A 26,775-nucleotide genomic window follows, 5' to 3' on the forward strand; every position below is an offset into this window, starting at 1 on the left:
TCTACCGGTACTTGCACCAGCTATGGACCCAGGCACATGGTAGAACACCAGATCTATATGATATCTCTGCAGTTTTGCTCTCTGCAACTGAATGTGTGCTATTTACTGTACATACCACCAAATTAGCATACAATTTCCAGCCAGACAATAGCAGAGATTGGAAACTCGCTTGCATCAAAACGTTGCATAAAAATGTTTTGGACTTAATACTCCCCGAATTTGAAACAATCTTTTTACTAGCTCTCGCCTTCGAAATCGAAACCAAGCTTAGTTCAGCCCTTGCAGTCATGCAATGTTCATGCTCATCTCGGCTCCTGAAATCCATTTTTTCCCGACCTCCCTTGGCTAAGCTTAGCCGTACACTACTTTTTTAATGATAAAAACACCATCGACCCCGTCCTGACCTCCTTGAACACCACACCGGTGGCCAGGCTTTGTGCAACGGGTGCTGGACAACGAGCGGCCAGTCTTTATGTCTGGCCCCCTTCGTGGAACAATTGTAGGACTTCCTGAGTTAGACAAACTAATTGGGGATTAGGAATGAGCTATGTAGCATACGCAGCGTATGTACCATTCAAATCACCTTGATTATACAGACCTGTCATCATGTTGATTTATGAAAGAGAAGCTTCCCTCCACAATGCAGCAAATGCCTCATTTCATGGGTCACAAAACCGAGGGGGGGGGGGGGGGGGAGACTTTATGTGTTGCCATGTGAGGGAAAACAAACGGGGAGATAGTCTCACCGGCATGGGTAGAATGTCCGCCTCTAAACCTGGCTAAGTCCAGACGAGCTGGTTCCTCAATGAGACATTCTGCTTCCATTGTGATGGTCTTAATGATTGCGACCTCATATTGAAAACATCAACGAGTCAGGTCAGAGGGTTATTAAAGAGTCAGGCACCCTGTCCACCACTTTTGAGAAATCTTGAACACTTTCACAATAAAACTTAACATAAATAGTCTTAAAAACTATAGTCAACACATATTCCTCATTGTCGCCGCGCCTGCCGAAACAACTTTCTCTTGCTTGGAAAGAAACAGCAGGAGTCTTTTGTCCATATCGTTCAAAGGCATACTGTTATATGGTTATATTTGTAGCCGAGCTAAACAGCAGAGAGAGGGGTCTGTGTTTCTTGAGGTGTAAATGTGAAGTGACCGGTTTCTTTTGGCCATGGCTCATATTGCTGATGCTGGTCGTTATCGTCCCCTTGGCTTTTGGTGAGAATACCTTTCCTTACCATTTTTTGACAAGCTTGGACGTCGCTTTACGTGGAACCTAATAATCCTTGCAAATGTTAAAGAGTATATTGAAGCGATATCAAAACAGTTTTCCTTGACTTAGACTTTTACCTACTCGTCCAACTTTCTTTGTCAGTCTTCTCTACTGACGAACACACCTAACCACAGGGACGTGCTCGCAGCCTGTTTTTTACTGTTATTTAGAGACACACTCGACTGCTCTCTATTATATTGCTTGAATCAGTCTTGTCCCGTCATTGGCGAACAGTATAGGGGCGTTCCTGTTAGAGTACTTGAAACAACCCGATCTGTCCTATTAGTCCCACTTACAGTACACACCTGAGTAAATTACATCCCACCCAAAGCACTCTGTTTCCATTGGAGTCCAACACAGAGAACTATCAAATACATTCAGTCTTACCCTCACACAAGAGCAGTTAGTGCGACAGTGCATTCAAGATCAAACTATGAGAGAGAGAAAATAACAGCAATTGAAAAAATACAACACTTTCTCTCGTTTCAAAATGAAAGGATGTTATAGTTAATACTGACAACAATAACACAATGAAGCATATGAGAGTGCAATAGCATTTAGAAAAGAAACCAATGTATGAAAATTGAACACGTATTAAAGCTTGTTTTTCACAGCATAAATTGGAAATGATATATATTGGAATTTGTGTGAAGAGAGACCGCCATTCCTTTGTTTGTTTATCACAGCTTTTTCTCTTTTTTTTTTGCATAAAATGTTGGTCAAGTCCTGATTGAAAATGTTTTTTTCTTTTAATATATATATTTCTTCTGGTTTGATATTAATTCATCTAAAAGGTTTTCACAGGCAAGAGTTCAGTTCTGTTTTTGTTGTCTTGGGTGTACGGTAATAGCTCCTCGTCGTCGCAACACCCTGTTTTTTTTTGCAGAGGGGATGGTGGTGCGTATTTTCTTTTGGGGGAGGGGGGGTGTTGAGTTTTCCTATGGCCCCTTCCCCCTGAGTCAGGATGAGGCCCCTCCCCCCGCTGCTATGTGGAGTCCTGATTGACAGCTTTTCCTCCATTCATGGTGGGAGTCCCTGAGCTCTTCCTGGAGCGGTGCTTCTCCTCTATCTCATGCATTGACGGCTCCCTGTACATACAAACTGTAGTGGAGATGTAAAGAGAGGAGAGGAGGAGGAGGAGGAGGAGATGACAGGACAAAGAGAGGAGGAGCTCAAAAAGGAGACAATGGAGAGCAGATTGAAGAGATGGATGTGGAGATAGAGACAAGGTCAGGTGTGAGGCTGGAGGGACACTTTTGCCAAGCAGGGAATTAGTAAGCACCTTTTTTTTTTGTCCCATTGCTTAACACGTTTTAATGAGATCAAACTCTGCTCTCACTCGAAAAACATTAGAGGTGATATTTAAAAACAAACCAACACCTGCTAAAGAAATGCAGAAAATGAATGAAATTTTCTAAACTTATTTAAAAATGTCAAAGCCTATTAACTTCAAATGTGTACACTTAAAATGGCCACCAACCCTGAACTATAAATCTGTCCTATCTTCAGAGCACTCATTTCAACAATGGAACTTTTAGAGAATTAAAACTAGGAAGGTAATCGATCACAGTACTGTCATAGCAAGATCATTTGTTGAATACAAAAAAAAACTCCTTGTGGCTAATATATTATCTGAAACAAGATAGTCGTCTGCTAAAGCGAAACATTTTTAATTTAAGACATACACATATATGTTTTGCCTTCGGTTAACCCTAACCCTTAACCACTGTAAAATGTTAATTGTGCTAGAATAAAGCCCGTACTAGTTTTCATACCACATGTCATGTAATTGGGTAGAATATCTGAACTAGTACACCCAATTTACAGTAATCTGGAAGTACACGCATAACCACAAAAAGAAACAAACCAAACATAAAAAAAGACCTCTTCTCGTACCTTCGATGGGCCTGGGCACAAAGTGTGACGAGGGCTTAGTCTTCTTGACCCGGTTGCCCTTCATGACTTGTCCCTCCTTGGTGAGGCCGAGGAACCAGGCCCGGCCCGACTCCTGCTGCCGGTACACAGTGGACGAGTAGATCACGTAGTAGTTCTCGAAAACGGACTCCTTGAACTTGCACTCAGGTGTGAACATCTCCTGCAAAAACAGATAAAGAAGAGACTGAAGGATACAGATAGCACACGGTACATGTCAATCTATGTATACACAAACACAAAATTAATTTTATTTTGTGTCCACATGAGTACAGACATAACCAGCAACACAACAGAAGGATGATTTCAATGAAGTCCCATTTCAGGGGGAAAAAAAGGAAAGCTGTGTCTGTTTCACTCATCACTAGCATGTGTACACTGCCAAGGTCAGTAAACATACTGTATTCACACACACACACACACACACACACACAGATATCCTTGGGATCTAAGTAGTAGTCTTATTAGAATAATGGTGAACAACAATGGAAGATTGCTATCTTTTTTGCTTCATTATCAAAGCAGCAGGACAAGGAGAAAGTCAAGGGGACACACAGGAGGTGGAGCGGAATGACACGAAAAAGGGGACGAGCCAGATATTTGATACACTGCTGGGATTTGGAGCGCTGCCAGATTATTGTCGAGACTGTTCAGCAGAGAAAAGCGTGCTCTCCACTGTCTTACCCCGAACAAACCTAAGACGCATTCATTTGTGAACGTGATGGAGATAATGGTGGATGTTGTGTGGTCTCAATTCAAGCAGACTTTGTACCGTACTGTCTGTGTGTGTGTGTGTGTGTGTGTTTGGGTTTCGGTGATTTCATTCATTAATATCTCATGCGGGGTTCTGTGCCCTTTTAAGGTTGTCCAGTTGACTGACAGCCCAATTTTGCCTCCTGCTGGAGGTGACTGTTTACGTGTGTTTGAGAGAGAGAGAGAGAGTACAGTGCTTTGGCAATACTGTATTTTATTATGATCATGCCAATAGAGCTATTTGAATTAGAGCGATAGAGAGATAGAGAGAGGGGGAAGAAGCTTAGAAACGTTGGGTTAAACACAGCAAAAAAGGGCACGCCCACAAAGCATGGCGGACGAGATGGGGTCTGCGTTTCAAGACGTGTCAGGTGGGTTGACGACATCGCCGCGTACTCCTGATGCTCTGAGCACCGTCCGCCGCCGTTGACAGTCTTGAATCCCTTGTGCAGATGGTGCGAGCCACACCAGTTGAGAAGCGTACAAATATGTTTGGTCCATGAAACTGTGGTGGACCTTCAGTCATCAATAGGAAACACTAATTGCCTTTTATTGACAACAATCCCCTTGCAAGGCAAGAGTTTGATAACTCATCCCCACGCTAAAGTAAAGCTTCATTTAAAAGTCTAGGGACCAAGGACAAGTGCAAGGTGGCGACTAGAATGAAAGAAAAGGCAGATTTAATTCATGCCCACGAATTATTCAAAATGTGGGAACGATACAATTAAATTGAAGCCATGAATTATAACTTGTGTGCACAAATGAATCAAAACGTGAGAACTAATTAATTAAATTGAGTTAATAGATTATATATTGTGCGTGTGAATTAGCAAATTGTGGCCTCCTATATCTTTGTTCTACTCTAAGCACCTCAAACTAAATTGATCTCAAAACCTGGGCAAATTAAACCTGATCTATAGTTGTTAGTCGTTAGACACCACGAGCAGTAAGTGAGGAAATATGTGTTGTTGTTATTCAGGTGAAATTACCCTTAAAAGCTGTTTGCGGGAAAACCAACTCTAAAGTGTGACATGTTGAACGTATTGATTTTTTGGCCACTTGTTGACAGATTACCACCTTAAGCCCCGATCACACCGAGATGTGTTGCTGAAAGGGCATCACTGGAAACGCATCGATAAAAACCTTGAATCAAAACAAGGTTACAAATTGCGAGACAGACCACTCGGGAGTTCGGTGATGTGTGGGTTTGTCACTATCAACCTTTCACAGTACATGTAGTAATTATACTTTGTGTGATTTGTGCAGCTTTCGCCCAATCGCATGGCAAACTGCAGTGGAGCTAAATGAGTCCCAGTGTGTGTGTGACCGCTCATTTATAAGACACAGCAGTGCATAGCAGGCTGTGTAAAGGACTCTGGGAAGGTGAGGTCACATGGTCGGCTGTGTGTGGAAACGTCTGGCTGGTCGGCAGGAGGGAGGACGAGCTCTGTGGAGAGCTGGCGGCTGACTCTCTCTGGGCCTGCTGAGACGCCGTCAAACAGCAGACGTCTCTGGCTCTGTCGGGGGGGCTCTGGGGGTCACGTCGTCCCCGTCTGGCTTCTTGTGTGTGTTTGCGTGTGAACATATGTGTTTGAGTGGGTGGGGGGGGCAGACAGTGATACATTACGCACCAGCAGGCGTCGTCCCTTCGTCATCTGTTTGGAGCCAAAATCAGACGGAGTACACACACACACACACCCACACAGAAGTGCGCTCTAGAATCCTACCCTTCACAATCAGCCATTTCGCTTTGTTGACACGCAGCAGAATCCCCTCCAAATTCATCCGCAAGGACAACACTCTGTTACTGTCCATGAAAAGGGCGAGGAGCAGTTTAGAAAGCACCCTGGCTGTGGCTCGGGAACGATAGGGGTGGAATGTAAGTGACTTTGAAGTCTTTGACAGAGTACCTTGTTTGTGGATGAGAGAGTGGAAATATGAGGTGAAGAGGTCTGAGTCTCTCTCCTCATTAATGGGACCTTCTTAAAGGACATGCGTGAACCACAGAGGGGAGGAAGAGCACAGAAAGACACACTGGCGCACACGTACTCAACGCAAAACACCCGACGGGGTTTGCGCTGTCGCTTCCTCTGCCAGGAAAACGTAATCAACCAAAGTTTGTTTGCAAGACAAGGAAATATTGAGAAAAAGACGTGCCACGTTTTCAGCACTAACGCTAATCTAAACTAATGATGAACTATTGATGAGGGCGCTTATTTCTATTCCGTGGTGCTCTGAAGGACAGAGGCGAAGGACTTGACGTGAGACTGCTCACTCTCTAACACGAGGGAGCTGAGGATAAACAAACAGAAGTGTAGTGAACAAACACCATGAAGCTGAGAACAGAATACAAATGCTTTACCAGTTTCAGCTCACAACAATTTGAATGAATTTGAACCAAAACACTTATTTATATTTTATGGTACGTTATACTTCGACTCCACTTCAGTTGATGGATGAAGTGGATGAAGGATGGATTTTGAAGTGATTTTTACTTTGGCTTTAGTTACTTGTTTACTTTGCAGATTCATATTAATAACAAAATATAATCAACAAATAAAAGATCACACATTATTATGGATAAAGATAAGATTTAACCAGATTTAGTGATCCCTGATTGGCCATTCTGCATTATGAGTCCCCTTTTCTTTTGGTACTATAAGTATATGTAGATGTTAATTAATGATGTTGATCGATCGGTTTTCAGTGTAGTGAGTCCCAGGGACCCAAAGGTTGTCCCCCAAAAATGTTAAAAAATTGTAGTGTTCAACTTGCGTTTGATGTAATATGGTCCTAATTATGGTTATATTCATGTATGTAAAACTAGCTACCATCCTATGGTTATCTCCTAACTTATCAGGTTTCATAGGCTATGTACTTATAGTGAGGATGAGTGGCCACTCGCACTCTGTTTTCTGCTCTAAATCGAGATGAATTGCTTCGAGGCTACTGGGTTGCCAACAGAACTGAGTTGAACGCATCCTGAATCCCAATCAGATAGTGGCTCCATCCGAGGCGGGAGGCAGCTCTCCGGCTCTCCATTAAGGAGCACTGCTGCTGCCGACAAACGTCATTTGACTTTGGAATAAGTGGAGGGTATGGGGGGGGGCTCCATTTAAATATGAGCCTGTGAGTCACTGGTGTATCAGAGAGATGTAGCCTCAGTGAGAATCCCAGTCTGGAACTCCCGGGGAGCTCATTATTATTCTGGTAGAGCGATTCAGGTCGGGGATTGTCTAGACATTACTTAAACTGAAAAACTCTCTTTCTCACCCCCCTCCCCCTGTTTATCATTTTGTTAGTCGTACTCTGAAAGTCAATCACTTTCACTGAAGGTTCTGTCCTTCCCTTAACTTCCTCCGGGGAGGACATTGACGATGTCTAATTTCCTGATGCTCTTTACTGACTTTACTTTTTTTCTCTCTTCACCTCGGGAGCACCGTCTTTAGTGCCATCATCACAGACAAGCATTTAATCATGTACATGTACACTGAAGCTAAAGCAGTAAATTGACAGAAAATTAACCCCTGAAAGGTTGATAAACAATTAGTTGTCCTTTGCCAAAGAAATTCTTATTCGACTTCCACTTTTGTCGACTAATCGACGAGTTGATTTGATTGACAGATCTGCAAAACTGAGTTCCTCCACGAAGAATCACACAAAAGCACCACTTTAAATCTTGTGTTTACCAGAGATGTGCTCATACGTTTTTTGGGAAATAAGTCATTCAGCTTGAAAAAAAAGCATAAAAAAACACTAATCGACTAAAGAAATCTTTAGGCCAATTAGTCGACTAAGAGGGGGCAGCTGAATCATTTATGACATTTATTAGACGAAACAATTAATAAAACTATCATTAGTTGCAGCCCCAATGCACCCAAAAACCCACACAGACTTCACTCAAGTTTTAATTAGACTCTCCTAACTTCTCCGAACCATTTTTGTTCCAGACAGAAAAGACGACGACATGCCATCATCATCTGTCACCCGAACAAAATCTGAAATCTCTCCTTGACCTGCCACACTAACTCCCTCTCAGTCGTCCCTCAGGGCCTAAAGTGAAGGTTTTACTGAGACGCATTACTGTTTTTCTGTGACATAAATAAGAAGCTGTAAAATGAGTAGCCGATTGAACAGTTCAAAGGCTGCTGTGTGTGCAGCTATGGACTGTTCGAGATAGATAGGTGGATGGATAGCGCAGAAAACAGTGGTTACTGCTGTGCAGTAAACTAGGTCATATTGAGAAGTGCTATAAATAATGGGAGGGAGCTCTTCATTGTAGATGCTCAGCCCCCACGCACTTCATCGCTAAACACTCCACACAAGTGCTATCACCCTGCTCACCCGTTGCTATATCAGCTTCCCATCTGCAACAGCCTCGACCGTGAGCTCTGTACTCCCAGCAAGAAAAGCCCACCAGCGACCAGCATGTGAGCTACCACCTAATTAATGGTAACGGGCCAGATACCTGACACCTAGATGACAGACTGAGAGAAAGGCTTCCCAAAGTTGCAACACAACAACCGCTCAGGATCATCTCCCATAGGAGACGAAGCTTGTCACATTTTCTCCCTAACAAGACAGTGGGGTGGGGGGGGGGAGCCGTGCATCTTGGCTCTCAGATGTTAGGCAGACCACAGAAGATGACAAAACAAGCAGTGACAAACCTTATGGTTTATAAGGCAAAAAAGAGTGGAATGGAGATCTTTCAAGAAGAGGGAGGATAGCGAATAAGCGAGGGAGGTGCAGGGGGGGAAAGATAAAGATCTGGACAACTAGCAGTAAAAGTAAATGTGGAAGTAATAAGATTATGAAAGTGAAGGAGCGCCGATTGCATCATGAGGGCTCTCATGAGGGCTCTCATAAAAGTGTGAATACAGAACAGAAATGTTGTCCTTTACAGTCCTCTTGCAGTCCAGTGTCTATCACAAGCATAATCTGTGTTGGTAAATTAAGCAGGTAAATAATGGGAGTTCGAGAGAGAGAGAAATGGAGGCTATTTGAGTTTTGCATGTTAATCTGGCCTCTTTATGAGCACTCTGTGGCTCTTCAAGGCTTATGAGCCTTCCTGTGATCCAGCCCGCCACCCGCGCTCTGTCTACAAATGCATGTTAATTCCCCATGCTTCACATCTGAGGAGCCGGACCTCCTCCATATGGCCAGAGAGTTCGTTCACTTCATAGTTTTGATTAAAATTGACTTTCAGCTCTTGCTGCAAACATGTTTTTGCCTTCTGACCAACACCCTCTTTCTCCCCGGGACAGAAATATGTTCCTGCGCCGTTAAAAATGATGATGAAAAAAAAAACAGTTTGCCTCTGAAATCCTGAATCACTTGTAATGAATAATTATCATGATCCAAATGAGGATTTCATCAAGGGTGTGTGTGTGGGAGGTCGTACAGCATCTCCAACGTCTGGTCTATTTCATGAATTGAAAGACTTTTGACGTAGATAGGTGGGTGGAGGGTTATTATAAGCCTCATAGTAGGGCTGTAAATTGTGCACTTGTTTAGTTATGAATGAATCCGTCTTACCGGGTGAGTCATAACAGCCTGCGCATTTATCGTACGTCCTTCTTTGAACTTTTGAGCGATCGCACATCTGTGGAGGCACTGAGTTGTGCTCAAGTCGTACTGAGCGAGAACGCTCGCTCCACTGAAAATGGTGGTGCTGAATTTATTTGGCCTTAAAAAAACAATTGCAGCATGCACGCAGTTTATGTGGTCCACTTCAAAATGTTCTCCTATCTCTCTCGCAGTAAAAGTGGCAGACACATAACAGACACTGGATTTCACTGTGTCCTTCACGGATTTTTACGAGTACTTTTGACAAAGAAAAAATTAGATTGTCAGTTTGTGAATTCCAGCTTTTGCCAGACATTCATCATAGCTGTTTCAGATGTCCGCCACAATGTCCCTCAGCCGAGGTTTGTGGGTAACGCAGCCCTCCCATCCTCTTCACCATGAGACTGACGGTTATATAACCATGCCAACGAGGGATATCTTCCTGTCTCTACATCTCTGCCTATGCCCCCCCACCCCACTTCTTTGGCACAATGTCACACACACACACACACACACACTCTCTTCCACTGCAGCTCATTTCTCCAGAAACATCTCCTCATCCTCAATGTCATTAGCCATGACTTAATGTTTTCTCCGACTGGCATCTGTGACTGGGTCCACCAACGCCTGTGCATCTGCTGCCCACACCAGCCTATGTGTATATCATTTTATGATTCAGAATCAGGATGATAAAGTTAAAGGAAGCAACACCATCAGCATCAAAATCACAATGAAATTCAGTGTAAATTCGGTTTACAGCTGCTACATGCCGAACCTCCGTTAGTAGCCGGTAAAATAAGAAGAGGCAATTTTAAAAAGGGCTGAGCACTGAACTTGATGTCAAATTCAATGTAAAACATGCGTGGTGTTGCTTCAACAACAAAGAGGGTGGGGGGTGATAAGCGCTGCACGGCAACACAAAGGCACATCCAAAGAGCTCTCGAATGGAGCGGAGATGAAAGGGGCTTAGAAGGGGCTTTGCTGCAGTGGGATATTAGAAGAGAAAACAAACAGAACAAAACACAACACGTGTAAATGAACACACATTCTGGTGACACACGTGCACAACCTACGCGACCGGAGCAAAGGGGCGGTATCTTACCGAGCTGTAGAGCATACCCTCTCCGTTCATGGCGATGTAGAAGCCACTCTTCAATCCCTGGATGGCCACCACTCTCAGACCCACAGGGATAAGATTAAACAGGGCTGCAGAAGAGACAGAGTGAGGTCGAGGGAGGGAGGGAGGGGCAGCCGGACAGATACGAAGAGACAGAGAGACATCAGACAGAAAGGACAGAATAGGACAGTTGAGTTTCCACTCAACTCTTGTAGACGTGACATTCTCTGATCTCTGTTTTTTGGCTGTCAGCAGTAAAGTGCGGGGGATAAACAATGGGAACATTGACGCACCTCATCGTGACAGTGAAGCGTTAACGTTAAAGCAGAAACCCAGAACTTTCTCGTACAAAATAAAGATGGCAGAACATCCAACGATGAATAGTACAAACAGCTGCCCACCGAGCTGAATACAAATATATTCAATATTTACTAAAGGGATGAAATTACACATGAATGTAGCACAGAATTACAGGTATTGTCTCATTGATTTCTATTTATGTGACTTTGTAGCCAACAGCTCTGGTTTGATTTGACGTAGTTCGCATCGAACGCGGTAATAAGCTGATTGAGAACATTTGTTTTCAGGCCTTTAATGTTGAAGAACACCGTGCACACGACCCGCATTACATTTCAAGTGTGGTCTCAAAGATCTTTGGTCAATCATCTAAGAGGCTTTATTAAATCTGTAAACAAGTCTGATTTGATTCGACTTCCTGTTATCTCTGGAAAAGGTCTATTGAAAGAAGTTCTTCTCTGTTGAACAGTTCTATTGAATGGACGGTGACTTTCATGGGCGTACGTTTGATGAAGGTGCGAGAACACTCTTTATTCCCTGGATACGTCCCTGTACTGTTGAGAGGATTGTTCTGCAGGTGGCGATGGGGACTATCAGATAAAGCTGGCTGGGACGAGAGGAGACGTGACAACACGAACAGATTCAATTTCACTCAATAAGTATCGACGCGCTGCTTTCACCTGCCAATGGTTTAACTCTGCCCTAAGGCCACTGGTACAAGTGATACACACTGGCCACTCTTGCAGTTTTGTATATCATTGAGGGGCCAGGTCTTTGAGATAGGCCTACCCTTGCAGAATATGAGTCCATTAGCACCTTCAATTTTGTTTTCTCAGGCTTTTCAATCTCTCTTTTCCGTCATAACTCTCTCCTTCCCCTCCATCTGTTCCCCTGCTCCTCTTTCCATTTGCCTTGCGTGGCTGCTGCCTTTGTCGCTCAGTTGACTGGCAGTGTCTCTCAGACGCAGAGCCCACAAGTCACGTATCACTAAAACCCAGAAGTGTTCCACCCTGGACCACCTTCATCGATCAAAACATACTTGCAATAGGGCCCTCGAAAGACTCACATAATAGCTTGAAAAGTGGGAGGAAAAGAGGCATACAATATGGCACGCTAGTCCACAAGTATGCTATAGTTATGATCTGCCGTCGCTGCTCTCATTTGCCAACCAAAGAAAAACACAACAGACAGACTTCTATTTGCAGTTCCTGCAGTTGATGGATCTCATAATTACTACTGTTAGAGCGCCTGATTGCTATTCTTCTTCCTTAATAACCTCAATCTTATCGCTCAGCGAGAAAAGAGAGCGACTGGCATGGTGCAGAGTCGAGAGATTTTAAGGAATCTTCTATCGTCAAAGAGCCAGACAAAAAAGGTTTCAAACAACCCGATAAAGCCGAAATCCTTGAAACGGCAATTCTTCCAGTGGAGGGGTAATCGGCGACAAGCAAATCCTGCAGGTAGGCTAAAGGAAGTGCATTTGATGTGAGGAATACAGGCGCAGCGGGAAAATAAAGCCTGCAGGAAAGGTTTAGAGAAACACTGAGCCAAACTTCATATGCCAAGGGCACATCTCCAAATCCAGAGAGAAATGCAAATAAAAGATGGGAGAGCCGGTCTATACAGTACAGTAGTGTGAGGTATTTGTTCTTATATATTGTTATATACAGTGAAATTAGTGACAGGGTCTTCAACTAAGAGAAGGAGTCTTGGTTTCATCTCATCCATCAACCAGGAGCATCAGAGTCAGATGGAGTGTGAACGCCCGATACCACAGGTGTCTCATAACCAGCAATATCTTTCTGGAGCTGCAGCGTGTGCAGGTAATCAAGGCGGGCGATCAACTGACGACAGTCAAATTAATAACTGTTCAAATTTAAACATGGATGTTAATTAACTGAATGGTGTTCCACAGCCCTCGCAGTTAGTTAAGCGTAGCACTGCCAGTCATGCTTACCACTAAAGCAGTTTTACATGCCGCAGCGACAAATCTATTCTATTACCGGTACTCCTCGCAGTGTACTGAATATTTTGGGTCAAACAAGTCTTGGGATTTTGTGGAAGCAGAATTCCATTTGTTGTGCATTTCTCAAGCTAAATCTATTTGCCGTGCAGTTGTGTCCTTGTCTCGGTACTTGTTGTCATCCAGCGCAGAAATATAGCAAATAATAAAAACTGGAATTGAATCGGGCCCAGGTCGCACCTAGTATGCAGGCGCGACCGTCACGCTCCTCAATCCCATTTGCTTCCACTGAACCTCAACCTGACAATACATTACTGTGTTCCATCTGCAGCTGCTGAAGATGCTGCAGGTCAGAGCGTGGAGTGGTTCAAGGGTGAGGGCGATCTGTTATTCTGACGATCCAGCCGGGCGATCAATAGCTCAGTGCAAGACCTGAATTCTAAATCTTCTTCCACCATTCCCATCTCTCTTGAGCACTTTTTTCGTTACTCTTTCTGTCTCCATCTTTCTGCTCAAAACACATTCCTCTCGTTGCACCTCCGGCTCTCGCCAGCTCCCTTTCCGTGTCTTGCCTTCGGACCGTCTCTGAGCTGGAGGCATCTCATATAGAGAATTATTCATTGGGTACAAACAGGGAAGGTGGTATTTTTAGTTTCCTCTGGCTGAATTATTCACTGCATTCCTCCATCCCCGGGCAAGCGGGACTTCTTAACAAGAGGATTACCTAGAGGTGAGGAAACCCTCGCATACAACAAACACCTCATCAGCCAAAAAACTTTAGAACACAATGGAACCTCTAAAAAACAGCAATGTGCTAAAGGTGCACAGGGGAAATGCATTGTGTGGAAGTTTTTCTCTCCTTTTCTTTGTGCCGTAATCTTTCTTTATACCATAAGTACCGACGATCTATCTCCTCAAGAAATATAAAGCGACGAGTGACAGGGTGACCTTTCTTTCCACCGCATGACGGCCACGATCCAGCAGCTTTGGCTCCAGCTGCCTTCAGGATTGGCAGGATGTTTTAGAGAAGAAAGGTCATGATTGGTTTCCTGTCTGGCCTCACTCCAGACTGGGAAGTCATTATTCGACTTTGACGACCCTTCTCCGCTGACACACATATCTTCCTTGATCCACCGCCTCCCATGGGAAACTGTTACAAAAGCCTATACTGGATGTTTTAATAAATGTTTTCCCTGTTTTTCTGTTTCTGTGAGAGCAAGGAAGGGGGTGTGACATCTGTAGGAGTCTGTTCCCTGGAGACCATTTACCCTCGGGTGGTCCACTATGGAAAGTCGATTGGGTGGTGAAATACCGCAAAGAACTGGCTCAGGCAGGGATCTATGTCACTACAAGTGAAGCTGTGGGGCTGCAGTTGTTTCAGGCGATGGGTTTTTCCAGGAAGGAATTTCTGCAGTGTTCATCACACGCGCTTCAGAGCCAAATCAATCAAAACAACGTGCCACTTACAATCATGCAGTGTACACAGCAGAAGCGGTTTACTTGAAGGGACAGAAATTTACTTGAAGGGATAGAAATTACAATACAAGATGCTCCCATAAATAATGTTTTTACTGACCGTGAAAGGTATGCTTTTGAGAGAACTGGATTCATAAACCATTGGAGTAGGTTTTGACACATTTATGTCTACACTTGTATCTTATCCATGCTATTGCATAGCAAGAAGCGGAAAAGAGGGCATTCTACCTTGTGGAATTTGGTGAATGGTTCCCGTTTAAAATTGTAGGTTTTTTGTATTGATCATTTTATCATAAGAATCATTTAAACTAATTTCGGAATGCTTTAGGCTGGCATCAGTTGAGTGAGAATTAAAAAGGATAAAGCACAGCTTATTAAATATGGTAATATATTACATAACCAAGTGCCTCATTGCCATTAAGTGTTTTATGCAGGAAGCTGCAACTTCCATCGAGCTCCACTCACTGTGGTCGGTGTTGTCGTCCTTGCTGCCGTCGATGGTTCCATCCGGCTGCATCTGCAGGTAGAAGCCCTGCTGGCTGAACAGTCTCGTCACGATGCCTTTCAGCTGCGGCTCTGAAACACACACACACACACACACACGCACATGCATACACACAAACCGTCGGCCAAGCCACAGCCCCATCCCCACCAAGAATATGTCAGACAGCATTCTCAACATTGTGTACAGAAATACTCAAAAGAGTTGATACACCTTTGCTTTTGGCTAAGTGTTTGCCCTCTCACAGCTCTTCACATCAAGCAGTTTAAAAATGCTGAAATGTTTTACCGACACACAAAAACAAAAATGTACAGTGTTTGATTAATTAAAGAAGGCAAAGCTGGCTGTGGAAGATGGAGAGTACCAGCAGAACAATAACGGACTCTTCACTCTTTAGATTTCTTAAAGCATTTAAAAACACTGACTCTTGGGTTTTCATGTCAGATTATTTAAAGCCTTTATATGACTGGTTTTGAATTGCATAATTCAAATAGAAATGTAAGTGAATTACTTTATTCAGTGAATCTCTATAATTACATAATTATAATTAAACATTTATAAAATCATATTGTTCTCGTGGCAGAATCCATCCTCATGAGTTGCCTGCTAGCTAAAAAAACATTCCATTTCAGCCCTTCATTTAACTCTTACCATCTGTTGAATACCAATAAGACTGTGATGGACAGTTCGCAATGAGTCATCTGTTACTACGTAATCCCAAAAATGGCTGTTTGATGGGAAGGCCTTAACAATAACACCGTGACAGAAACTTTCTCATAATGTCTTACCGTATCTCGCACAGAACAAAAAGGCATTTTGCATCATTTGGAAACTAAGGTTTAACTTTATAATGTACACTAACATGCCAATGATTTTCTTTATTTGGTATGAAGCAACTGTGCATTTTTTGGGTTGACATCACTGGCATTCAATGAAAGAGATTCTAAGAGTTTTTACAGGGAACATGTTCACCCAAAAAGGATTCCAGCGCTTTTTCCTGACCTAAAGTTTCCAAGAGTTGTTTTTTTTCTTTTCTCATTGCAGTAACCCTGAACTGGCCTCCAACTTTGAGGCTGTGACATCTGGCAGCTGGCCAGGGTGCAGCTCGAAGCGCTCACCACTTCAGGTGGGGGCAAAGAAAGGCCCCCGGCCTCAATGCCGGGAAAAAGTAGATGTGTAAAGAGAGTTTATGTGAGGGGAAATGTACGTGCGGTCTCCACGGCCCATCTAATGTCAGGCAGGTCTTTTGATTTTTACGTAAAAACGCAGAAGTCAAGAGTCAAATGACACCATTCGCGTACAAAGGACTCGGGTTGTGGCTTTGGACAGGGAAACACTGGAGAGGTAGTTTGTTTGCCAGATAAAAGAAAAGATGGAGAGTCAGTATATGTAACCATGTTCGTATTTGTTCTTCGGGTTTTACTGGGAATAATGAATCACTGAACTATAATGTGTTTGATTTTTGAGACTCCATTGAAATGAGACATCAACTCCGTTGCTGGATACTACTAATCCTCCGTTTATTCACAGCCTGACCGAAGAAACAAATGATTTTGTGGTTTCGTTTTATTGTGGCTAAATAAATACACATTCAGCAACTGAAAATGCTGGCTTTGCAGGGTTCACAGCATGTTCTGATAAATGATGTACGTGATTGCAATAAGGGGATATGAGTGAGCCCGACTGTCCTCTAAGGTCAAGACTTGGTGGTAATGCAGTCAAGTTGGGCACAAAAATAAAAATAAGAGCAAAACATTTTCTAACTTGGTATCAGGAGAGAAAAACACAATCAAAGTTTTTCTGTCTTCAACAGGAACAGCAGATGTTAAGTCTTTACTTGAAAGCTGATCACTGCAGTAATTACTGGTGCATATGCCCTCATTTATATTTTACAGAAGACACGTGAGAGCCCATAGAAAGACTACGCGGAGTAGTGATGACCCCCAACTCGACTGGCTTCACCTCAACTGTACAGCATCCCGACCATCAGTCCCCGACTCACCTACCCCTGCCATCAATTCCTGGGACGGGCCCTTCATCATCCATCACAGGCAGGGTGAGGAGAGTGTGTGTGTGTGTGTGTGCAACATACAGCAAATCATTCTGCGTGTATGGGCCATCAAAACGTCAATAGATTTACTTCATACCAATACAGAAGGACAAAAACATTTATGTACGTCGACAAATGGCGTCATGACCATGAAATGCAGAATGATCGTCACCTGTTCTGATATAGTGTTTGACAGGGAGAAACACAACATATCCATGGACACCAAAATACACTATCGGCACCTCGACTACACTTACACACAGCAGCACTTGACACATATTTACAGACACAGAACAAGTTGCGAGGATAGGTAGACTGATCCGACATTGACTGACGGAGAGAATGAGGCAGAGACAAAATGAGGAGAGGCAGAGCCAAAGACAAAGATAGCGAAGAGACAGAGGAGCGACAAACGACTGGCTATAGGAGAGCTTTAGCTACGAGAAAGGAAAGAAAAGTACGAAATTAAGATTGAAAAATCCACTGTCCAAAAAAAATCCAACAAAGCTACACAGAAGGAGGGATGAAAGAAAAAAAAGAAGAGATCCCCCCCGCCCCACCCTCACTCTCTGTCCCTCCCCAGCCCACCCCTTCCCCACCTACCCCCCCCCCCCTCCCTGGCCGAGGGGGAGTCGACATGGGCGCGAGATGGGGTGGAGACGAGAGGAAACACAGCACACACGGATGGAGGCTGAGCTACTGACCTAGCCTGAAGCCCTTATGGGACACCTGTGGAGGTTTCGAGGGTGCATCTTACGAAGTGGGGGGGTGGTGGTGGGGGGGGGGGGATAGAAGGAAAAACAACAGTCTTTTAAACAGGCAGAATTCATAAATTCTCCAGTGTATCGGCTGTTTATATGCAAATATATGGCAAGGCATCATTGGAAAGATAAGGATGATCAATTAGAGGAAACACAGCATCTGCTTTCTGTTCGGCCATGTAAAGGAGTCACCTACCTGCCCAACAGTGTCTGGAGGCCTGACAAGCTTGTTGTCTGTCTGTCTGCTTATGTTTTCTGTTCTAGCATTTTGTGGCAGTTTTGGCACTGGGATTGTTTTGTCTGTCCGACAAGGCTGCGTGGCGACAGGGTTTTAATTGAGTCTGACTGGCTGGGTGTCTGTCTCCCTTTCTGCCTTATAAGGAAACTCTGTCTCTCTGTCTGTCCTCCTGCCTCATTCCGTCGTTCATCGAAGACAGAACTATCTGGGTTTGGGGAGGGCTGGCTCGTGGTCTGTGCAGCAGGACAGAGCCAGGGGAATAAAAAAAGGGGGGGGGAGGCTATACTATGGAGTGTAGTAGGCACTGAGCCTATGTCTATCAATACAGCCAGAGTAGTGCTTAATCACTCAGGCTACACCTCCCTTCACTGCAGTAAAGCTCCCTCTCGGCATTAAACCTAAAACATTTAATCTCAAAAGCGCCTTGGTGCACTGCGGTGCAATTTACCTCCCCTCCGTGCCACATCTGCAGTAATATTGAATTAGGCAATTGAAAGCAGCATTTATAAGTTGCATGTGTGTTTTGAAGGGGAGGGGGTGCAAACAATTAAGTGTGCAAAATCGAAGGCTTTAACATATTAGATAACTGTTGAAAGAGAACCTGCTTAGACTGTGACAAAGATACAGTAGCATTAGTTCGTTCTGTGTCCAGGTGAATCGATTATTCTGAGCAGTATCCCAATAAATAAAGGGGCTGACGTCACAGCATGCAGATCATGTGCTAAACATTCGCGCTGCTCGGTTTACAGGGGAGGGTCGTGCGCGGTGGGTCGACAGACAACAAGAAGACCTTAATGGAACAGGTGGATTGTTTTTGCACCGCGGAGAAAATCTACTTTCTCCTCCGGTTCAGATTGGAGCCCTTGACTGCAGCATAATTGTCCAAAAGGGAGGGGGCGGGATGGGGTGGGGGGGGGCTGGGGAAAACTGCTTTCACGAGCCCACATAACACATCAGTAAAAAAAAAAAAAATCGAAAGCACTGACCTGGTCGCCGCCGAACGGGTCTTTTCTTGCCACTGCAGAAACGGACTTTGCTGAAGACCCCCAAGAAATGCTTCTCGCAGAGAGTGCGGGGGTCTTTGCTGGGACTGGGGCGACGTTTCGAAGTAGAGACCCGGTCACTGTTCGACTCCCTGGCCTGGCGTTTCTGCCGGATCAGGGAGCTGGCGAGCGCGGCCATCTCCCCGAACCGAGTCTGAAAACCGAGAGTCTATAGTTCGGCAGCGGTCGGATCACCCTTCTTGGCGCAAAAAACAAACAAAAAACCGAGAGAGTTGATGCTGTGTTTTGGCTTCCACGAGCGTTTCAACCAAATGTCATCCTGATCAGAAAATCCTCCGAGTCCCCGGGAATCAACGCGACCTCATGAGGGGGGACAGTAGCCTACGGCGTCTTATTCACTCACGGTTTCGAATCACGACCGGTCGAATATAAAACATCGATCGACGGGCTGGACCACAGGGGCCGACATGTCAGCCGTGAACGACATGCAACAGAGTTGTTAAATTGATGCAGCTGCGCGTCATTGGAGAGCTTCAAGTATTCCAGGTGAAGAGCGCGGCGTCTGACTCCGTAATCCTCATCCGCACAAGCGCCTCTCCACAGGCTTCCTTTTAAATAAGTCGCGACTGGAGGAGAAATGATCCGAACTTTTTTTTCCTTTCCTCTCCTTAATTCATTACTCCACGCACATCGATGAATGAGACCGTTCGCTGCCGGCCCAGGAGGGGGGGGGGGGGGGGGGGGCGGTGAACCCAGATATGTGAGCCCAGTCCCCCGGTTCCGTCGACGGCACCTCGGAAATGCACGGATGCTGCAGAGGTGTAATTTAAGCTTGCATGGCGGGATTGTCGTCTGCAGAGCAACAATTAGTTGACGCGAACACACATTTTTGTTGTAGCGCACAAATAATAAAGAAGCCAGAGCAAAGAGGATTTCCAGCCCGTCCCGATTGCTGTCGGTGTGTTACATCGGTCACCGTCCGCTTCTCTCTCTCTCTCTCTCTCTCTCTCTCTCTCTCTCTCTCTCTCTCTCACTCTCTCTCTCTCTCTCTCTCTCTCTCTCTCTCTCTCTCTCTCTCAATTGCTGAAACACTAAAACCCATTGGCTGAACAAAGTTCTCAGTTGCCTGAAGTCATTTAGCTGATTGTGCAGTCTGTTGTCAATACCTTAAACTGTGTCACATGACTTTTCAGCAAAACTCTAAAGACATTCTCAGTCTCAAAACACATTCTGCACTCTAATGCACATGTCATCCATACTGGTAAACACAAGTGGCAACAATCAAATACAAATAGAGAACACATGTCATTGATTAAACACAATCACTCAAAATAGATTTCACTTGTATCAAATGATGTGACACAACCCATATAAGCCAGTTTAGAAGGTGGGAAGGAGAAAGTCTGAGAATGGATAGAAGAAACAATGTGAGAGGACATCGTGCTTTCTATTTGTTACAGTAACAGTACTGACTGCTCAATAGATTTTGACTGGTTGCAGGTTCATATCAACAAAGAACAATACAGTATTTCTCAATTGCTAAAACACTAAAACCCATTGGCTGAACAAAGTTCTCAGTTGCCTGAACTCATTTAGCTAATTGTGCAGTCTGTTGTCAATACCTTAAACTATTTCACATGGTAAAACACAATTTGCAGATCTCACTTAGACTTTTCAGCAAAACTCTAAACACATTCTCAGTCTCAAAACACATTCTGCACTCTCATGCACATGTCATCCATACTGGTAAACACAAGTGGCAACAATCAAATACAAATAGAGAACACATGTCATTGATGAAACACAACCACTCAAAATGGATTTCACTTGTATCAAATGATGTGACACAACCAATATTAGCCAGTTCAGAGAGCAAACAGGTGGTTGAAGGTGATGTCGATGAAGTGCTCTGGCCTGACCCAGCCCAAAGACAAGAAGAAGCACATTGATGATATGTTGACTCCTTTGATTTTTGTCCCTTTCACTGTAGTATTGTATGCTGTAGTAGGCCTACAGTGCATTGTAGGCTGTATAATGTACAATAAACAAATTGTATGGCCTTGAACATGGTGCTTTCTATTTGTTACAGTAACAGCACTGACTGCTCAATAGATTTTGACTGGTTGCAGGTTCATATCAACAAAGAACAAGAATTACAGTATCACAGAGACCAAGGACACGTTTGTGAGCTGCAGGGTACAGTACTGTACAAATAGGGGTACAAGGAGGAGGAAGAACAAAAGAAATTGCAAAGAGCAAAGCACAGTAGTCATTTCTGATCAATTTTGAGCGACTGTAATAGAACATGTTTTCGTTCATATGAAATTTGTTTTGAGATTAAAAATATACTTCTCCCTGAGAACTATATGTTTTGAACAATGTGTTTTCTATTTATTGGTGTATTGTTTACTGACTGCTTGATAGTATATTATTTTGATCACTTTGTTTATGATTTGAGAGCAGTGTTTGATTTTGAGCACAGGTAAAACTGTTTTGAGGCGAAAGTTTCATTTTGCAAGAGGATTCAGAGGTTTTGTAAATAGTGCTTGAAGATGAGGTTTTGTGTTTCCAGTTTTGAGAGAATGGGGGACCATTTCAAGAAATGTGTCTCACCAATCGAGAAAAACTGTAATATATATAGGGGAAAAAAGGGAAGGCGAAATGCTGGATTGGTGTTTATGCAGGGGTAATGTGGACATTATCACCTCAAAATTGTTACTTTGAATTACAATTTAAATCCGAAGTTGTTTTTTTGAATGGGGCAACGAGGAGGTCACGTGACGTTTATATACTTAGGGGACATATTCGCGCGTTTTATTTTCTAAAACTCTGTGGCCTCACATGCCTTAAAAGAACATATTAAATGTGGATAAAAGGATTATCTTCACCAGGTCTCAGCACAATGAACCCTCAACAGAAATGGTACGTTGAAGACCGCGACACAACACATGATTTATGATTCATGGTTTATGGAAACGACATGGGCGACCCCAAAACATTACAAATAACATTTTAAACAACGGCACAATAGTCCTCATCATAAACCATGAAAAATACTGTAACAATCAAAGCTCTTCAACACTCTCTGAGTCAGGAGAGAGGGACTGCATATGAACATGTGCACGTGTGAGAGCATACTGTATTCTGCTTGTGTTTCTGTCATAGATCAGTTGCTGGCAACGAATGCAAACCAATCGATTGTTTTCACTGCATTTGTTAAATTGTTCTGCATTGGAATTCAGCGAATGACTATAAATTATGGTTACGGATGAGATGTAAATCAATGCAAAGTCCCCGAAAATGTCCTGCAAATATGTGCATGTGAGCATGCTGGTTTCATGTCTGTTATTGTATGAGATGGGGAGCACACACACACATACACACACACACACACACACACACACACTATGGGAGGACGAACACGTGAGTGTTCAGCAGCAGAGCAAACCTCTCTCCTCCCCTTGATGGAACTGCATGAAACATTTTGAGGCTTTTTTCTAGGACTGGGTTTGACATTTTCGCCCCAAACCGAGCCGTCAGAGAGACACTTTCCTTTGGACTACCACTGTCTTGCATAACATTTGGATATAATGGATGAAAGTGTTAAATGTGAAGCACTGGTACCTTTGTGTGGTCCCGCGTATGTGTGTCAGAGAGAGAGAGAGAGAGAGCGAGAGAGAAACTACAATATTTTCTCAGAGACAGACAGACATAATACGGATGGCAAAAGAAAGGTTTGAGTCGAAATCAAAACCTGCATTCTGTATTCTTATTGCCAGTGCGTAGTACAAATGAATATGCCACTGCAGCACAACGAAACATCAATAACAACATCAACATATCATTCATCATTCTAACGGATATGCAGCAGCGTGATATACAGTTCTTAGAAGAAGAAAAAAAACAGCGGGTGGTTTGTTGTATATTGAGTGAGAGTGCTTTCTCACAAATAGGAGGGACTTTGTGGATGTGCAGCTCACATGAGACATATATCTTAGTCAGGAAAAGATAAAGTATTCGGATCTGCTTCCTCCCTCTACCAGAGACAATTCATGTCCATTTCATTCCAGCTGGGAAATACCATCGGGCAATAAAACACTGTCGCTATGAAATGCCCCGCAGGGCCATTGCAATCATTTGAATTGTCAATTTAAATGATTTGACTCCATAAAAGTTTGCTAGTTAAGTTATTCAAACAGCGTGATGTCAACATCTCAGTGTGCTGCCGACAGAGTAAGTCATCAGCATTTATTGAAACCACATTCTGAACATGAGTGGAAATGCTGCAGACATGTTGTGTTAAACATGTTGCGTGTGCAGCCGGTGCTAGTTCTTGGATTTTCATCATTATGAACCATGTTGCATACACTGTACTGTGCAGCATATGAGCTAAATATGTCTACAAACTGAAACGCAAAAAAAAAAGCCCTAGCATCCCCAGTGGCCCTCCTTCAGGTGCCACTACTGGAGTAACATGTTGTTCAGTCATTTCTGTGTACCTGCTGCCTCCTTGTGGAAAGATGATGAACCACATGTGTCGAGAGAGAGAGAGAGAGAGAGAGAGAGAGAGAGAGAGAGACCCCCGCGGGTAGGTTCCATTCTCTTCAAGATCATCACTGCAGCGTGTCCTTGAGACACCTCACAGATCTGTTGACTCACACTAGCTGTGAGTTTTCGTCCCGTAATGTCTGCTAAACTGTCTTGCCAAGTCTCCAGGAGGCAAAGAGGAGAGCTGTGATAGAACAAGTGTGATGCTGTGGCTCAGTACACTTACACCACCGACACAAACCACAGCTTGCTGCTTGATCAGTGAGTGTGAGAGGTATATACTGGAAATGCAAAAACGAAGTGAGTCTAATTTACAACCAAAATTAGTGCAGTTAAATCCTAGATAAATCGATCAATGAATAGATTAATAAAAAAATATATACATACTACATTAAAACTATTTAAGTCTAATCTCACTGTTGTTCCTACTCGTGAGCATAAATCCACAAAACCAGATGAGCACAAGCAGAGAGACGACAACCAACCGCTAATTAAGACTATTAGGACAAATTCAATTCGTCATTAACACAAATCATGCTTGCTCCCAAAGTTATCTCAATATAACCTGATATTCATCTGAACAGTCACATTGAAACTGACAAACAGACAGTAAATAAGTATCACTGGTGAGGAGAAGGCTTTGTTTCCATCCCACCCACAAGTCTCCTGCAATCCCGACGACTGTATTTAACTTGTAACACAAGAGAAGCAGGTGCAGACTTGACACTACAAAGGAAAGCGCAGGTGCAAACGCTTAAGCCTGCTCAGAAACATCTTCCGCCTAAAATCCCTATAGGAGGGGATTTTGGCACAGTGCCTGGTGAGCGGAACATTTTCTGCTCTTCCTGCTTTACTTGATTTTTTTTTTAGTGAGTGATGCAATCGGGTTACCAGCCGAGGTTAAGCTCAGTGTGTCTGATGACACTTATGATGTATAATAGACAGACAAGTCCTTTCATCCACGAGCACTGTTTAAAATATACATGCTCATCATATCGCTCTATTTTGAAATAACGCGTTAGAGCTTTGGATGTGCAGCAGAGACACAGTGGAACTCGTCTTTAGGAGTTCTTGCAAAAGAACCCCAACAAGTCAAAAACAGAGAATCAAATAGAAAAAAAGTTTCAACTTGTTCATGAATTGGCAAGTTGAAAAACAACAAACTTCAAAGCATCATCCGACACAGCTTCATGTCAAACAAGCTTTAAATTTGCATCCAGCTGTGAGCTGACTCATAAAGTTTTGAATGAGGTCATGCGGTTCATCTAACAGTGAGCAGATATGCCGGATAAGGACCGATGGTGCTTTATAACAGATCCCAGTGTGCTCGCTGCTTTCGGTCCAACTTCCTCAGAGGAATCAACTGTGCTTAATGGAGTTTCTAATTGTCTGCCCTGAATATGAGAGCTGCTCCAAGCTGAAGCTACTGGAGAGTCTACAAACTGCATGTGACAGGAGGAGGCGGGAGAAGGTGTTGCATTTGTCTCCCGGCAAAACAGCATTTTGTCTTGCTCTGGAAATACAGGATGTTTTTTTTAATGACTTTGGAGGTGTAGGTGTGTTAGGAGTGAACAGCAGCAGCATTGCAGTGAATTTGCAGAGACATGAATAGAGGACATGGCATATCAGGCATTTTGCCAAAGACTGTTGAGTGGTGTATGAGCGCAAATGTGTGTGTGTGTGTGTGTGTGTGTGTGTGTGTGTGTGTGTGTGTGTGTGTGTGTGTGTGTGTGTGTGTGTGTGTGTGTTATTGAGACTCTCTGTTGTACAGTGGATGTGTGGCACAAGTGAGTCACATTCAAAAGTACTGTTTGATTTCCCGGGTGAGGCTAAATGCAGCTCATCTGAAACTACATTACACCATGCCCGGTTTTCAGCATGCATTAAGGTAGTTAAAGCAGTAAGAGTAGAGACGGTTGGCTAGTTTTAACTTCATATTTAACTCTGTCTTGTCAAATGGGACAAACTGTAATCAATGTGGGGTATCCTGGATGATAGAAATATTTTTACTCCCGACGTAAACAGTTTGGGAGCCCCTGCACCTGGAGTACTTCTGCCACGGAGCTATCCGTGGTGCTGAACTGTGCAGCTTGTTTTGGGGGCCCTAAAACAAAGCTGCCTCTCCAGGCCCCCGAAAGTTCAATGACTTGATCCCTGCATTGTTCAATTGTTTGGCCCCACTGCTTCAGATGCAGCACTGGAACACGCTGGTCTGCAAATACAGCTCGGTCTGGTAAAGTATCTCTTTCTCTCTCTGGAGTAGTGCGGCTGGCCATGGATGCTGAAAGGCAGCAGCTATACCCGCATACACACACACACACACACACAACGCGGGACAGATGCAAAAAAAGGACCACAAGGAGAGACTCTCTCCACTGCAGACTCGAAATATGACTCACACGCTGGATTGGCCAATGAAACCACTCCCCCCCCCCCTCTCTCTCTCTCTCTTTCTTTTTTTCATCACTCAAGAGAGAAAGCATGCAAAGCGAAGGTAGCTTGCAAAGCTATGGTGCTAAACGTTTGTCTCTCACCGTCGGGGATAGTGGTCGACTTCGATCGTTGTCCACAGAAACACTGCAGCATATGCGCTCCTTTCTGAAGGAATGGCCTCAGAATCCTCATTGATTTAGGTTGATGGGAGCCCTCCTCAATCCAAACAACCGGGCAACGCTATGACAACCACAGCAGGGTCAAGCAGCTTAGCCAGCCAGCCTCTCGCTATAGGCTCACAGCACGCCGGAAGGGCACAGTCTGCAGGACAAATTACGCTAAAAGGAGGCATCTTGAGTGATCCCCCCCACCCCCTGCGCTCTCTCTCTAGCACTATCTCTCTCTTTCTATCCTCTTCTCGTCCACCGGCGGTCATTCACGGCACACTCCTCTTCCGCCTCTTAATTGTACAATCCCCCCTCCTCCTCCTCCTCCTCTTGTCTTCATGTCTTTACCAGCAGAGAGAGAGAGAGAGAGAGAGAGAGAGAGAGAGAGAGAGAGAGAGAGAGAGAGAGAGAGAGATGGCTGCACAGATGTTGAAACTCAGGAGCCAATAGTTTTTGATACATTTTTGATACCAGATCCTTTGGGAACACGCAGGCAATGCGTAGAGCCTACGTCAGCGGCAGCCTGCCGCTTTAAAGACAAAGGTGTTTTCTATGTGCGATGACACCACGGTGCCAGAAAGTTTACGGCTCATCACTCACTGCGTTATGAAAGCCCACGATGCCAACAGTAGTCACCTTTGTGTCCGACCAGTGCGACCAGCTATGCGTTCACCACGAGGGTATTATCAACTT

General features: G+C 44.0%; 1 protein-coding gene across 3 annotated transcripts; it reads right to left on the minus strand.

Annotated features, from left to right (window-relative positions):
- Positions 1-2,261: 2,261 nt before the first annotated feature.
- fgf12a (fibroblast growth factor 12a) lies at positions 2,262-26,107 on the minus strand (the record flags this gene model as incomplete). 3 transcript variants are annotated; one of them, XM_079284772.1, is made up of 6 exons in its annotated part: positions 2,262-2,377; positions 3,173-3,371; positions 10,629-10,732; positions 14,845-14,955; positions 17,636-17,683; positions 18,917-19,112. In XM_079284772.1, 6 exons carry the CDS (start codon positions 19,110-19,112, stop codon positions 2,262-2,264), a joined length of 774 nt encoding a protein of 257 aa, XP_079140898.1. The 3 variants fall into 3 exon arrangements, with proteins under 3 accessions (XP_079140898.1, XP_079140900.1, XP_079140899.1); XM_079284774.1 differs by lacking the exons at positions 17,636-17,683; positions 18,917-19,112 and adding an exon at positions 26,017-26,107; XM_079284773.1 differs by lacking the exon at positions 17,636-17,683.
- Positions 26,108-26,775: the final 668 nt, after the last annotated feature.

The sequence above is a fragment of the Melanostigma gelatinosum genome (assembly GCF_949748355.1).
Source record: "Melanostigma gelatinosum genome assembly, chromosome: 15".
NCBI lineage: Eukaryota > Metazoa > Chordata > Actinopteri > Perciformes > Zoarcidae > Melanostigma > Melanostigma gelatinosum.